We start from the raw sequence: 13023 nt of genomic DNA on the forward strand, positions 1-13023 counted from the left end.
CAATTCTGAAGCACTTAGAGGAGAGGAAAGTGATCAGGAACAGTCAGCATGGATTCACCAAGGGCAAGTCATGCCTGACTAATCTAATTGCCTTCTATGACGAGATAACTGGCTCTGTGGATGAGGGGAAACCAGTGGACGTGTTGTTCCTTGTCTTTAGCAAAACTTTTGACACGGTCTCCCACAGTATTCTTGCCAGCAAGTTAAAGACGTTTGGGCTGGATGAATGGACTATAAGGTGGACAGAAAGTTGGCTAGATTGTCAGGCTCAACGGGTAGTGATCAATGGCTCCATGTCTAGTTGGCAGCTAGTATCAAGTGGAGTGCCCCAAGGGTCGGTCCTCGGGCCGGTTTTGTTCAATATCTTCATAAATGATGTGGAGGATGGTGTGGATTGCACCCTCAGAAACTTTGCAGATGACACTAAACTGGGAGGAGAGGTAGATACGCTGGAGGGTAGGGATAGGATACAGAGGGACCTAGACAAATTAGAGGATTGGGCCAAAAGAAATCTGATGAGGTTCAACAAGGACAAGTGCAGAATCCTGCACTTAGGACGGAAGAATCCCATGCACCGCTATAGACTAGGGACCAAATGGCTAGGCAGCAGTTCTGCAGAAAAGGACCTAGGGGTTACAGTGGATGAGAAGCTGGATATGAGCCAACAGTGTGCCCCTGTTGCCAAGAAGGCCAATGGCATTTTGGGATGTATAAGTAGGGGCATTGCCAGCAGATCGAGGGATGTGATCGTTCCACTCTATTCGACATTGGTGAGGCCTCATCCGGAGTACTGTGTCCAGTTTTGGGCCCCACACTATAAGGATGTGGAAAAATTGGAAAGCGTCCAGCAGAGGACAACAAAAATGATTAGGGGACTGGAACACATGACTTATGAGGAGAGGTTGAGGGAACTGGGATTGTTTAGTCTGCGGAAGAGAAGAATGAGGGGGGATCTGATAGCTGCTTTCAACTACCTGAAAGGGGGTTCCAAAGAGGATGAATCTAGACTGTTCTCAGTGGTAGCAGATGACAGAACAAGGAGTAATGGTCTCAAGTTGAAGTGGGGGAGGTTTAGGTTGGATATTAGGAAAAACTTTTTCACTAGAAGGGTGGTGAAACACTGGAATGCACTACCTACAGAGGTGGTGGAATCTCCTTCCTTAGAAGTTTTTAAGGTCAGGCTTGACAAAGCCCTGGCTGGGATGATTTAGTTGGGGATTGGTCCTGCTTTGAGCAGGGAGTTGGACTAGATGACCTCCTGAGGTCCCTTCCAACCCTGATATTCTATGATTCTATGAGTCTATGATTCTATAAACCAGATTTATTAACTACAGAAAGATAGATTTTAAGTGATTATAAGTGGTAGGCATAAGGGGTCAGAGATAGTTACCAATGAAAATAAAAGATAAGTGCACAATCTAAATCTTAAACCTTATTACACTAGGCAGTATTTGGATCAAGCAATTTTCTCATCCCACTGGATGTTACAGTTCTTAATACACAGGCCTCCCTTAAGCCTAGACCAGTCCCCTCAGTTAAAGATTTTGTCTTCTCAGCGTTCCTGTTGCTTCCAGCGTAGGTAGGGGAGGAGAATGGTCAAGGCATGCTGCTGCTGTTCCCTATTTTATATCCTCAGTCCGTGTGCCTAGAAGACACTTGCGCAGACATGTCCTGGTGGGCTTTGCTGAGTCACTGGGCTGGGCAATTCCCCAGGGTGTGGTCTTGTGCAACTGAGATATAGAGTTGAGCAGTCCCATTGTGTGGTGTTTAGGCAGCCCTCTTTGAACTGTAAATCCCTTGATTACACTCCCCTGCTGATTAATGGTAGTTGAGCACCCTCCTGGAAAGGGGTCCTTTGTATGTCACTAGCAAACTTACAACATATTTCAGTAACAACCGTACAGCAAAATCTCATAGCTTCATACACACTAATGACAGATATTTGGACAGAACAACAAGTTTCAGCAGAGCATGACCTTTCCTAGGATATTTTATATGGCATGCTTTGTACAAAACAGATCACAGTTACATGACGGTGGTGAATATGGGGGTTCCAGGGTTTTGCTTTGAGGTACAGAGTGCGACACCCATACATTCCAAACACACCTCTCCAGGGGCAGGCTCTCTCCCTGAAATGCATTGCACCCCATGCAACAGACAGTCATTCTCTAGGTTGGAAGGAGGGACAAGGAATCCCAAGCCCCTGCACAGCTCCCATCCCTCAGCGGCTCTGCTGCCTGGCTGCACAGAACTCCCCACCCCCACCTCTGCGTGCATGGCTGGCCAGTGTAGCCATTGTGGCTACCCTACCCCACAGTAAGGCGCCCCACACGCTCCTAGCAATGCCCCAAGGGGGACAAATTCCAGAGTGCCAGTGCTTGGATTGGCTGCTGCATGACTCGCTGCTGTCGGGTCACTGCGAGAGCAGTCCTGACCCTTTCCAGAGATGCAGGCACAGGGCCCGCTCTGGCACCCAGTAGCACTGCTCTGAATGCAGAGTAAGGGCCTCGCAGGCTGGCTGGCTACACCACAGATGAGAGCAGAAAGTGGCCAGAGCAAGGGAGATGCGGGTACATGCCACTGGAGGGCAGCACTGTGTCTCCTAAAGAAGCCTCCTGGAACAGGGGCTGCTGAGTTGCAGCCAACCACTGACGGAGAGTGCACTGCTCCCTCCTGCTACTCCTGGCTCAGTCTGAGTCTGTCTGCACCTCCCAGCCCCTTGGCTTCAGCCCTGCAGCAGCTGTCAGCCCCCAGGAGCGCCTGGCCTGCTTCCCCACATTCTCCTCTCCATATACCATAGCTGGGTCTTTGCTGTAACAGGGCGACACCCGATTGCCTGCTTAGCCCGTATGGCTTACGCCTGCCTAGCTGTGTCAGTATATTAGAGAGACAAGCTTGGCTCTCTCACCAACAGAAGTTGGTCCAATAAAGGATATGACCTCTCACATCTTGTCTCTCTAATAGCATTGCCATCAGTGTGTAAATGTGTCTTCCTACTCTTCCAGATGTTTAAAAAATGAGAAAATGATTCTCTGGCTTTGCCAGTTCTTGCCTTCACTCCTTTAATGGGCTGGCCATTAGCAGACATTGTACTTACAAGTTAACCAAAGTCATCAACTCTTTCATACTCTTCTCCATCAGTCATACATGTGTCAATATTGACAGCATTCTCTGCTATCCCCATAATCTTGGTCTCCTGCATACTGACACGAATACTGATTGGCAGCTTTTACATTTATGCTCATAAAGACTCTTTGCATTCCATCCACGTTGGTATCCATATGACTATGTCATCTGCAAACTCTAGGACCCACAGTTTATCTCCCATCTCTCCGTCACTCATCTCATTACAAGGTCTAAGACAATGCAGAAGAGAAGTGGGGAAAGTACACAGCCTTGCCTTACATCAATAACAATTTTAAACTGTTCCTTGTCTCTACCACGCAGACTCGTCATACAAAGCTTTTATCCATTTGCAATTTTTGCTGGAATTCCATAGTGTCTTGGGATCTTCCAGAGGGCTTTTCTATGGAAACTGTCAAATGATTTGTGAAATCAATGAAGTAAAAACCTTCTTCTGCTGGTATTCTAAGCTTCCCTGGCGGTGAAAACCTGATCTGAACACAACCTTTCGGATCAAAATCCAGCCTGTTCATTCCTGGGTACTTTGTAAACGGCAATTTTCATCCTATTCAAAATGAGTGTGCAAAACACTTTCCCAGGTACAGGGAGACGTGTCATCCCACTCCACGTAACACAAAAAGGCTGGGTCCCCGTTTTAGGGATTTTTACAGGTGACACCTCTTCTCCAGTCTTTAGGGCAGGTCTCCTTTCCCCAGCCCATGCTACACAGCCTGCACACGTAATTCACCATGACTTCCTTTCCATCACTTAACATTTCACTGTGCATCTTACCACAGCTTGGGGTTTTAACTCTCTTCAGCTGACTTATGGTCTTACTTGTTTTCTCAAAAGCAATTACTCCTAATGAGATGGGTAAGTCCACTGTTTCCTCACAACTCGCAATGTGTGTTAGTGGTTCTGGCTGACTGAGCACAGCCTGGACATGAAACACTCGGTCCTTCCTCTGTGGTTAAAGTCATATCATCTCGGGCTTCACAACACGACAACAGTTTGAGAACTGTGAGAACAGTTGTTCGGGTATTAGGAATCCCCTCTCTTATACAATTCCTCATCTTCTCTCGCTTTGGTAGCCATCCAGTGTCCTGTCTCTTCTGGCTGATCTATCAACTGCCTCGTTTTTGTCATGCTGCATAGTCTTGCTGTAGAACAGTTCTTTTACTGCTAGCTTGTTCACGCTGAACTCTTCTTTAATTCTTTCCTCAAGCCTCCCTGTATTTAGTTGGAGCCATTCTTCTGTCTTAGATTTTCTCACTCCTGCCCACAAGGCTCGTCGGGAGAAAAATAAATGCTCCCCTGAGCCAACAGAAAGGGCTCTGGGATGCTTAGAACTCCAGCGGGGACAAGTCATTGTGCAAATGCCCATTCCCTGCCAAACACTGCCCCCTGGTACTAAGGCAAGATCCTGCCATAGGGCTCAGCCCCAGAGCACCAAAGCACCAAGCTCAGAGTCAAACTCAGCTGGCTGATTCCCACTGGACTCTCAAGGGGGAACCCTTGCCCCCATTTGCAGCCCTTCCTCTGCTAACAGCACCAGCGGGGTTATGGTTTGATCACACGACCTCCCCTGGCAGGGATTTAGGACTGCCCCCCCCCTGCACATTTCATAGTATCCTCCTGCCCCCAGACAGACACACCGGTGAGGCTGGTCCCCACTGCAGACAGGGTAGGAATGGGAGTGGAATGCATGCATCTGTCCCTGGACCCTACCTGGTGTATCTCCTCCAAGCTGCTGCTGGCAAATTCAAATCCCAGATCAGTGGGGTGGGCAGCTAGTGACATGGCCCAGCATCAGAGACAGGCACTGGCAGGAGAGATGGAGGGAGCTGTGGTGCCTTTGCCCTGCGGGAGCCGGTGTGACAGGACTGCAGCTGTCCACAGCTTCATAGGGATGGCAGGGAAAGGCTGCTCCGCACAACTGGCCCAGCCCAGGGATCTGGATGAGGGATCCCCTCGGCTACCGCTGCATGCTGAGCAATGTCACCACAGGCCAGGGCCTGCCAGAGAGAGAAAGAGATGTTACTGCTCTACTGTGCGGGAGCCAGCCAGAGGGAGCAGCTCATCGGCCCCCCAAGGGCTCCCCACGCCACAGTCCCCCAGTCCCCACTCCCCTGCTTGCTCCCTGCCCCTATATTCTCCAGGCCTCCCCCACCCTCCCCCACTCCCTACCCCCACACGCTCCCCAACCCTGCAATTCCCACGCCTAGGATTGCCAACTCTGACTGAAGCTATTCCAAGAGATTTTTCCCCCGAACATGATGTAATGTCATTTTCTTAAACTATCCTACTAAAATCTCCTGGATTGCTTTCTGTAGTCACCAGGAGATGGAGGCCGATTCCGGGAGACTCCAGGCCAAGTCTGGAGGGTTGGCACCCCTCCCCAGGCCTCCCTCCCCCCATGCTGCAATTCCCAGGCCTCCCCCGCCCCACCATCCCCAGGCCTCCACCTCCCCGACACACTCCCTGACCCCGCACTGCCCAGGCCCCACAGCCCCGCATGCTCCCCGCCCCTGCACTCCCCAGGCCTCCCCCTCCCCGCAGTCTCCAGGCCTCTTTCCCAACCTCCCACATTCTCCTCAGTGCTCTGACCCCCGATATTCCCCAGCTCTGCACCAAACAGGGTGATAAGAATTGGAACGTGTTCTGAGCAGCTCATGCGGGGGGCAGTGCATCACAAACCAATCCCAATATTCAGGAAACATGATTTCTTTACCCTAACTGCTTACTAGAGTCGTTCGTCTTCCCTCTATTAATCAATGCTAATTTCCTTGTCACTCTGCTGAAGTTAAAGCAGAGTCAGCAGAGGAATTGCAGCGCATTCTGCATTCTTAAACCAGACATTTTCATCTCGGGGCCAGGCTCCCCCCAGGCTCCCTGCAGAGTGTAGGCATAGAGCAAGGTGCCCCACACATGTTCCCTGAGAGCTGCCAAGGCCAGGGCTCAGTTCAATGCCCACAGCATGTCGCCATGAGGTACCCAGTACTGTGGCAACACACCACCTGCCAATGTTCTGGTTCCAGCAGAGCCTGTCTCACTGCACAAGTGCTTTTCACTTGTAGGTGCAGTAGTTCGGCAACGCAGGGTACAAACTTTACACTGACTGCCTTTCTCTATCACTTCCCCAAATGGGCAGTGGGTGTCATGTCCAAACAGAGAGAAATCCTTGTGACCGAGCTCAATTTGGGGAAGAGCCAAGCCCCTTTTTGAGCCCCGGGGGTGCGCAAAAAATGGTAGAAGAACAAGATGATTTTGTAAAATGCTGGTTTTGGGGGGCGGAATATAACACAGGAACCTCTTGTTCAAATAAACCCAAAGGTGGATCTTAATCTGCCCCCACCATGAGGCATAAGAAATTTCAAGCCAATCCAAGTCAGCATGTGGATTTTAGAGCACGAAGAGCCCACCTTTAAACAGGAAGCCATGCTCAGCCTCAGTAACAGCCCAGCTGGTGCCATGCTATAACACAAGGGAGGCAGTGTGGCCTAGTGGATAGGGCACTGAACGAGTACACGGGACAGCTGAGTTCTAGTCCCAGCTCTACCACTGGCCTGCTAGGTGATCTTGGGCATGTTCCTGCACCCCTCTGTGCCTCAGTTTCCCCATCTGTAAAATGGGGATAAGGATGCTGACCTGCTTTCTAAATCGTTTTGAGATCTGCAGTTGAAAAGGGCTGTCAGAACAAAGTATTAGTATCTCCTGGCAATGAGAGCAGGGAGCCTTGTTCCTAAGTGCAGCTATTCCCATGTCTGTTCCATGTAGGGTGACCAGATGTCCTGATTTTATAGGGACAGTACTATTTTTGGGTCTTTTTCTTATTTAAGTTCCTATTGCCCTCCACCCCCTGTCCCAATTTTTCACACTTGCTGTCTGGTCACCCTAGTTCCATGCAGTTGAGGTTGTGTGCTGTTGCATTGCCGGCAGGCCTGCAGTGAGCAAGTGGGGGTCGTGCTAGGAAAGGCTGCCCAGACTGCAGTGGCTGAGCACAGTGCTTTGTGTTCTGCATTTGCATGTTTGCACTCTCTGCTCCCAGGCACAAATAGAAACGTCAGCCTCAAAATAAATTCAATAGGAAACTGAAACCAAAATCCAGCAAACATGTCACCCCGCAGCCTCCTGCCGAGACAGCTCAAAGCTGGAGGGGACAGCTGATCTAGCAACCATCTCATGCAAAGGGAGGCGACTGGGGGCAGACCCTACCCCCTGCTGCAGCTCTGGGGCGAATCCCTGACAAACGCAACACAGCAGGACAAATGGCAAAACACGTCCAGACTCCATAAAGAAGAAAAAAGCAGTTTTGTGCAACTCTGCCAAGTGCTGAGGCTTCACACATCAGCACAACCATGCCAGCTGCAAAGCAGCCACTGCATCCGAGAGCCGGGCACTGAGCTTCGAGTGGAATGGAAAGTTGAACTATTAGAATGGTTAGCCACTAGGTAGCACCGTGCATGATACGGTACAGTGCCATGTATCTGAACCCCTCTTATTAGGACCTTTGCATTATCTGGAATCCCTTCTGTCCGGCAGCATGTGAGGCATGTGAGACAGCGATACGCACCCTTTGCAGCATGCATCTCATGGGGGTACTGGCGAGGGGAGGGTTGCCAGGTGTCCGGTTTTCAACTGGAATGCCCGGTCAAAAAGGGACCCTGGTGGCTCTAGTTGGCACCGCTGACTGGATCATTAAAAGTCCAGTTGGCAGCACAGCAGGGGGCCGGGGCTAAGCCTGCCCTAGCTCCACGTGGCTCCCGGAGGCGGCTGCCAGTTAGTTCCCTGTAGCCCCTAGACACATGGTCGGCCAATGGGAGCTGCAGGGGCGGCGCCTGCAGGTGCGAGGGCAGCGCACGGAGCCTCCTTGACCACTGTCGCAGCTCCCATTGGTCCCGGTTCCCAGCCAATGGGAGCTGTGGACTCAGGCCTTGGGGCAGGGGCAGTGCACGGAGGCTCCCTGGCCACCCATGCTTCTAGGGGCTGCAGGGACCTGGTGACTGCTTCACGGGAGACGCAGTAAGTGCCACTTGGACCCCACACACCGAATCCTCTCCCGCACCCCAACCCCTGCTCCAGCCCCCTCCTGCACACCAATTCCCTCATCCCCAGCCCCACCTCAGAGCCTTCACCCCTAGCCAGAGCCCTCACCCCCCTCCCGCACCCCAACCCCCTGCCCCAGCCTGGTGAAAGTGAGCAAGGGTGGAGGAGAGCGAGTGATGGAGGGAGGGGGAGGGAGTGATAGGGCGCAGGGCCTCAGAGAAGGGGCGGGTCAAGGTCAGGGCCTTGGGGCAGGGGCGGGGCAGGAGTGTTCAGTTTTGTGTGATTAGAAAGCTGGCAACTCTAGGGGGAGGTGCAAGGAAGGGAGACATGCAAAGCGTACCCTCTGCAGCTAAGGTTGCCAGGTGTCTGGTTTTCAATCGGAACGCCCGGTCGAAAAGAGACCCTAGCGGCTCCGGTCAATGCTGCTGACCAAGCTGCTAAAAGTCTGGTTGACGGCGCAGTGGGGCTGAGGCAGGCACCCTGCATGCCCTGGCTCTGTGCGGCTCCCAGAAATGGCTGTCATGTCCAGCCCCTAGGCGCAGGGGCAAATAGGGAAGCTCTACGTGTTGCCCCACACCAATGGGAAGCCGCTCCTCCACTTAGGGGCCAGACATGCCGGCCACTTCTGGGAGCAGTGCGGAGCCAGGGCAGGCAGGGATCCTGCCTTAGCCCCACTGCACCACCGACTGGGAGCTGCCTGAGGTAAGCGCCGTCCGCACCCCAACCCCCTGCCCCAGGTCAGAACCCCCTCCCACACCCTAACTCCCTTCCAGAGCCCACACCCTGCACCGCTCCCTGCAGCCCAATCCCCTACCCCATCCCTGAGCCCCCTCCTCCACCCAAAGTCCCTCCTGGACCCTGCACCCCACACCCCCTCCTGCACTCCAACCCCCTGTCCCAGCCCAGAGCCCACTCCTGCACCCCCAACCCTTCATACCCAGCCCCAGCCCAGAGCCCTCACCCGCTCCTGCACCCTGAACCCCTCATTTCTGGCCCCACCCCAGAGCCCGCAGCCTCAGATGGAGCCCTCACCCCCTCCTGCACTCCAATCCCCTGCCCCAGCCCAGTGAAAGTGAGTAAGGATGGGAGAGAGTGAGCGATGAAGGGAGGGGGGCTGGAGTTAGTGGTGGCAGGGCCTCAGAAGGGGCAGGGCCTTGGGGAAGGGGCAGGGCAGGGCAGGGGACAGGGCAAGGGTGTTCAGTTTTGTGCAATTAGAAAGTTGGCAACCCTATCTGCAGTGTGGATCTCATGGGGGGGCAAGGAAGGGAGACACACTATACATGCCCTCTGCAGCATGCATTTCATGGGGAGTGGGAGGGAGCAAGAAAGGGATTTGGCTAATGCAGAGGTTCAGGTAACAGAGCAGAGACTCCAGTCAGGACTGCAAGGAGGAGGAGAAGGACAAGCTCCCAGCCGGGGGGAGGCCACCCTGCTGCTGAATGGCTCCTCCAGCAACACAAGGAGCCCTCTGCAGCCCCACTGTTATGGGAGTGAGTGAGCACAGCTGTGTGACAGCAGAGCTGAAGGGATTTCCTGAGCTGCTGCAGAATGGGTGACACCCGATCACTGCAAGCACAAGGTGCAGGGAAGGCTGCAGTCCTGGTGGGCAGAGCAGAGTCCTGGCCGGGGGTCTTTCCTCTGCCCCACCAGAAGCACAACCTCCCCCTTTCACCTTGTACTGGCAGGGATCGGGTGCCACTGGCCCTGCACGGAGGGAGTCCTCTGCAGTCCTGCTGTCACAGGAGTGAATGAGCAGGGTAGAGCAGAGACTCCTAGCCAGGACTGCAGGAAAGGCCACCCTATAGCTGCGTGGCTCCTGCTCTCTTGATTAGCAGAAGTCCTGATTAGCCAAATAAAATCAGTGTCCCCCAGACTACTTGGACACCTGAGAGTGTATCGTATACCTTATCTGAGCACAGAACCGCCCTAGCTGGCAGTGCATTAAAGTTTCTTAAAGAGGGTACATCTTCAAGTATCCCTCTGGGGTGGAAACTCTGTAACCAGTCACTATCTGATACATGACATGCAACAAAGGTAAAGGCAGTCTAGCCAGTGCCAGAGAACACAAACAGAAGAAAAGCAGCAAGAAAGGTTGCAGGGTTGCTCTCACCAACATGCCAGAGAACTTCAACTTCAGGGAACTTCACCTTTGACAGACCTTCACAATGGACAGACTGGAAGCAGCATTTTGCAAGATTTCACATCGCAACCAAACTCCACAAGAACACTGGAGACATCCAGGTATACTTTGTTAGTCTCTAAGGTGCCACAAGTACTCCTTTTTTCTGCAATGTATGTTATGGGAGAGATGACAGAGCATTTACCTTTACCGAAGACAGTCACAAAGATGACTGGGAAAGTGTTCTGGCTATGTTTGATGCACACCTTGCACCTCAGAGAAATGTGGTTTATAAAAGGGCACGTTTTCACCACAGAATTCCACAACCGGGGAATCTGTTGAATCTTTTATCAGAGCTTCACATGTATTGGCTGAAAACTGTTATTTGGGGCCTGTAAAATATGAAAATATTAAAGATAGATTGGTTATTGGCCTTACAGATTATAGTCGGTCACAGCAGCTATAATGAAAACCAGACATAACCCTACACACAGCTATTCAAATAGCAGAGCAAACTACAAAATTGTGGCAGCAAAACAAACTTAACAAACTAGACAAACTAGAAACTAGCTTAGAAGCAGCAAACACGAGCAGCATGAGTGCTAGAAGTCATCATCATAAAAGCCCTGAGGCAAGGAGAGAGAAATTCCAGGCTAACTACAAAGCCTTTCAGACTAAATACACAAAGTGTGGGAAAATTCATAGCCCAAGAGATGTATGTCCAGCCAAAGGTGCAAAATGTCATAAATGCATAAAATATGGACATTTTGCAGCGTTCCCCATACTAAGGCAGTCAGGGAGTTGATTCATATTACAGTCAATCAAGGAGATATTTTTCCTGGGCTCTATCATGTGTGATGACACAGAGTCTACCTGGAGAGTGAAACTAAATATTCATGGCAAGACTATTGACTTTAAAATTGACTCAGGAGTGCACATCACAGTCATCTCAGAAGGGACTTCCAATCACCTTCAACCCCTCCCAGAGCTGAAGTCACCTGACACAGCTCTGACTAGCCCTGGAGATATTCTGAACTGCACAGGCCAGTTCACCACAGAAAAAACTTACAAGATAAGAGCTTTATATTCAGAGTGCATGTGATCAAAGGATCAAAGACCAGCAACCTTCTCAGCCACAGCATGACAACCAGGATGAAGAACTCAATGGAGTGCTTCAATAGTAGATGATATTGAAATTAGATCCAGTACAAATAACTTTAGGAGACAATCCTGAACAATAGAGTGACTATTTTTCCAGATAGAAATAATGTACATGAAATACAAAACATGTTGCAATGGTATCAAAAAACTGAAGTGCACTTTTACTCACTTCAGTATTCCAGAACAACTAGTGACAGTCAGTGGAGTACAATTCACTGCAGCAGAATTTGTCATTCCAAATGAAATGTCATTTTGATTGTATTACTAGCAGCCCACATTACCCACAAGTGAATGGAGAGGCTGAGAGAGCTGTACAGACAGCCAAGAAAATCCTACTGCAGGATGATCCATTCCTTGCTCTTCTGATACCAGCTACTGGATATAGTCCAGCACAACTCCTAATGAGGAGACAACTCAGAACTACAGCTCTGACTTTGGAAAAAGACCTATCTGCAAAGTGCCCAGACATGAAGAGAGTAGCCACATCAGCTAAAAGGGCACAAGAGTTTCTGAACACTTTTACAACACGTCACTCAGAGACCTGCCAAGTCTAGAACCTGGTGACCATGTTCATGTCAAACTAGAAGGAGAAAAAGGATGGACAAGTACAGCTGTTATAAAGAAAACTAATCACTCAAATTATGTGTGATTGAGACCAACAGTGAAGAGTTCAACAGACACCATTGACATCTACAGTTTGTTCCTCAGAAAGAACCATCAACAGAGTGAAAGCTACCGATGGCGGGTACGGAACAAGAAAAAGAAGACTCAAAGATTCCAAATCAACCAGAGCCAGTCATTACAACTAATGGACAGACAAGGGACCAAGTTGTTATTCGTTCAGGTCTTGCCATTAGAAAACCCGTACAATTCAGAGACACTTAGACTGATACCTCCTGAACTTCAAAGCCAGCGAGAGAGTGTAAATTTTGGTGGGGATGTAGAACTTAAAGGGGGAGATGGAATGGAATGCTTAATTGTGGTGCTGTCTGTCATACACGTTATCTGAGCAGAGAACAGCCAGAGTAAACAGTCCATTCAAGTTTCTTAAAGAGAACACGTCTTTATTTCTCTCTCTGGGGTGGAATGTCTGTAATCAGTCAACATCTGATACAAAAAGAAAAGGAGTACTTGTGGCACCTGAGAGACTAACCAATTTATTTGAGCATAAGCTTTCGTGAGCTACAGCTCACTTCCGATGAAGTGAGCTGTAGCTCACGAAAGCTTATGCTCAAATAAATTGGTTAGTCTCTCAGGTGCCACAAGTACTCCTTTTCTTTTTGCGAATACAGACTAACACGGCTGCTACTCTGAAACATCTGATACATGACACCAAGCACACCTGTGAAAGCAGGTAAGCCAGCACTCACAGCATGCTCCCTCCAGAGGCCTTCAGCTGTGACATGCTGAGCTTTGTCCCCTTGGGAAAGTCACAAAGCTTAAAGAGCCCCAGGCCCAGCTGTCTGGAGCACTCACCCCCTATGGCGCCCGCATGCTTCTCTTAGGAGTCTCTTGCACACACACCTGTTGCACATTATACATCAGCATTACACAAAAACACCACTACTGCTCCT

At 50.6% G+C, this 13023-nt stretch overlaps 1 protein-coding gene across 3 annotated transcripts in view; it reads right to left on the minus strand.

The window, feature by feature from the left end:
- Nucleotides 1–13023, minus strand: part of ELF4 (E74 like ETS transcription factor 4) — a 41853-nt gene that overhangs the window by 8075 nt on the left and 20755 nt on the right. For 2 of the 3 annotated variants that reach the window (XM_077826241.1, XM_077826238.1), the window contains 2 exons: nt 10494–10680; nt 4852–5138 (listed from right to left, as the gene is read on the minus strand). In XM_077826241.1, the coding sequence (XP_077682367.1) occupies nt 4852–4923 (72 nt within the window). In that variant the 5' untranslated portion in view covers nt 4924–5138; nt 10494–10680. The remainder of the gene's footprint in view (nt 1–4851; nt 5139–10493; nt 10681–13023) is intronic. The other variant, XM_077826240.1, reaches the window with a different exon arrangement.

The sequence above is a fragment of the Eretmochelys imbricata genome, chromosome 9 (genome assembly GCF_965152235.1).
Source record: "Eretmochelys imbricata isolate rEreImb1 chromosome 9, rEreImb1.hap1, whole genome shotgun sequence".
NCBI classification, from domain to species: Eukaryota; Metazoa; Chordata; order Testudines; family Cheloniidae; genus Eretmochelys; species Eretmochelys imbricata.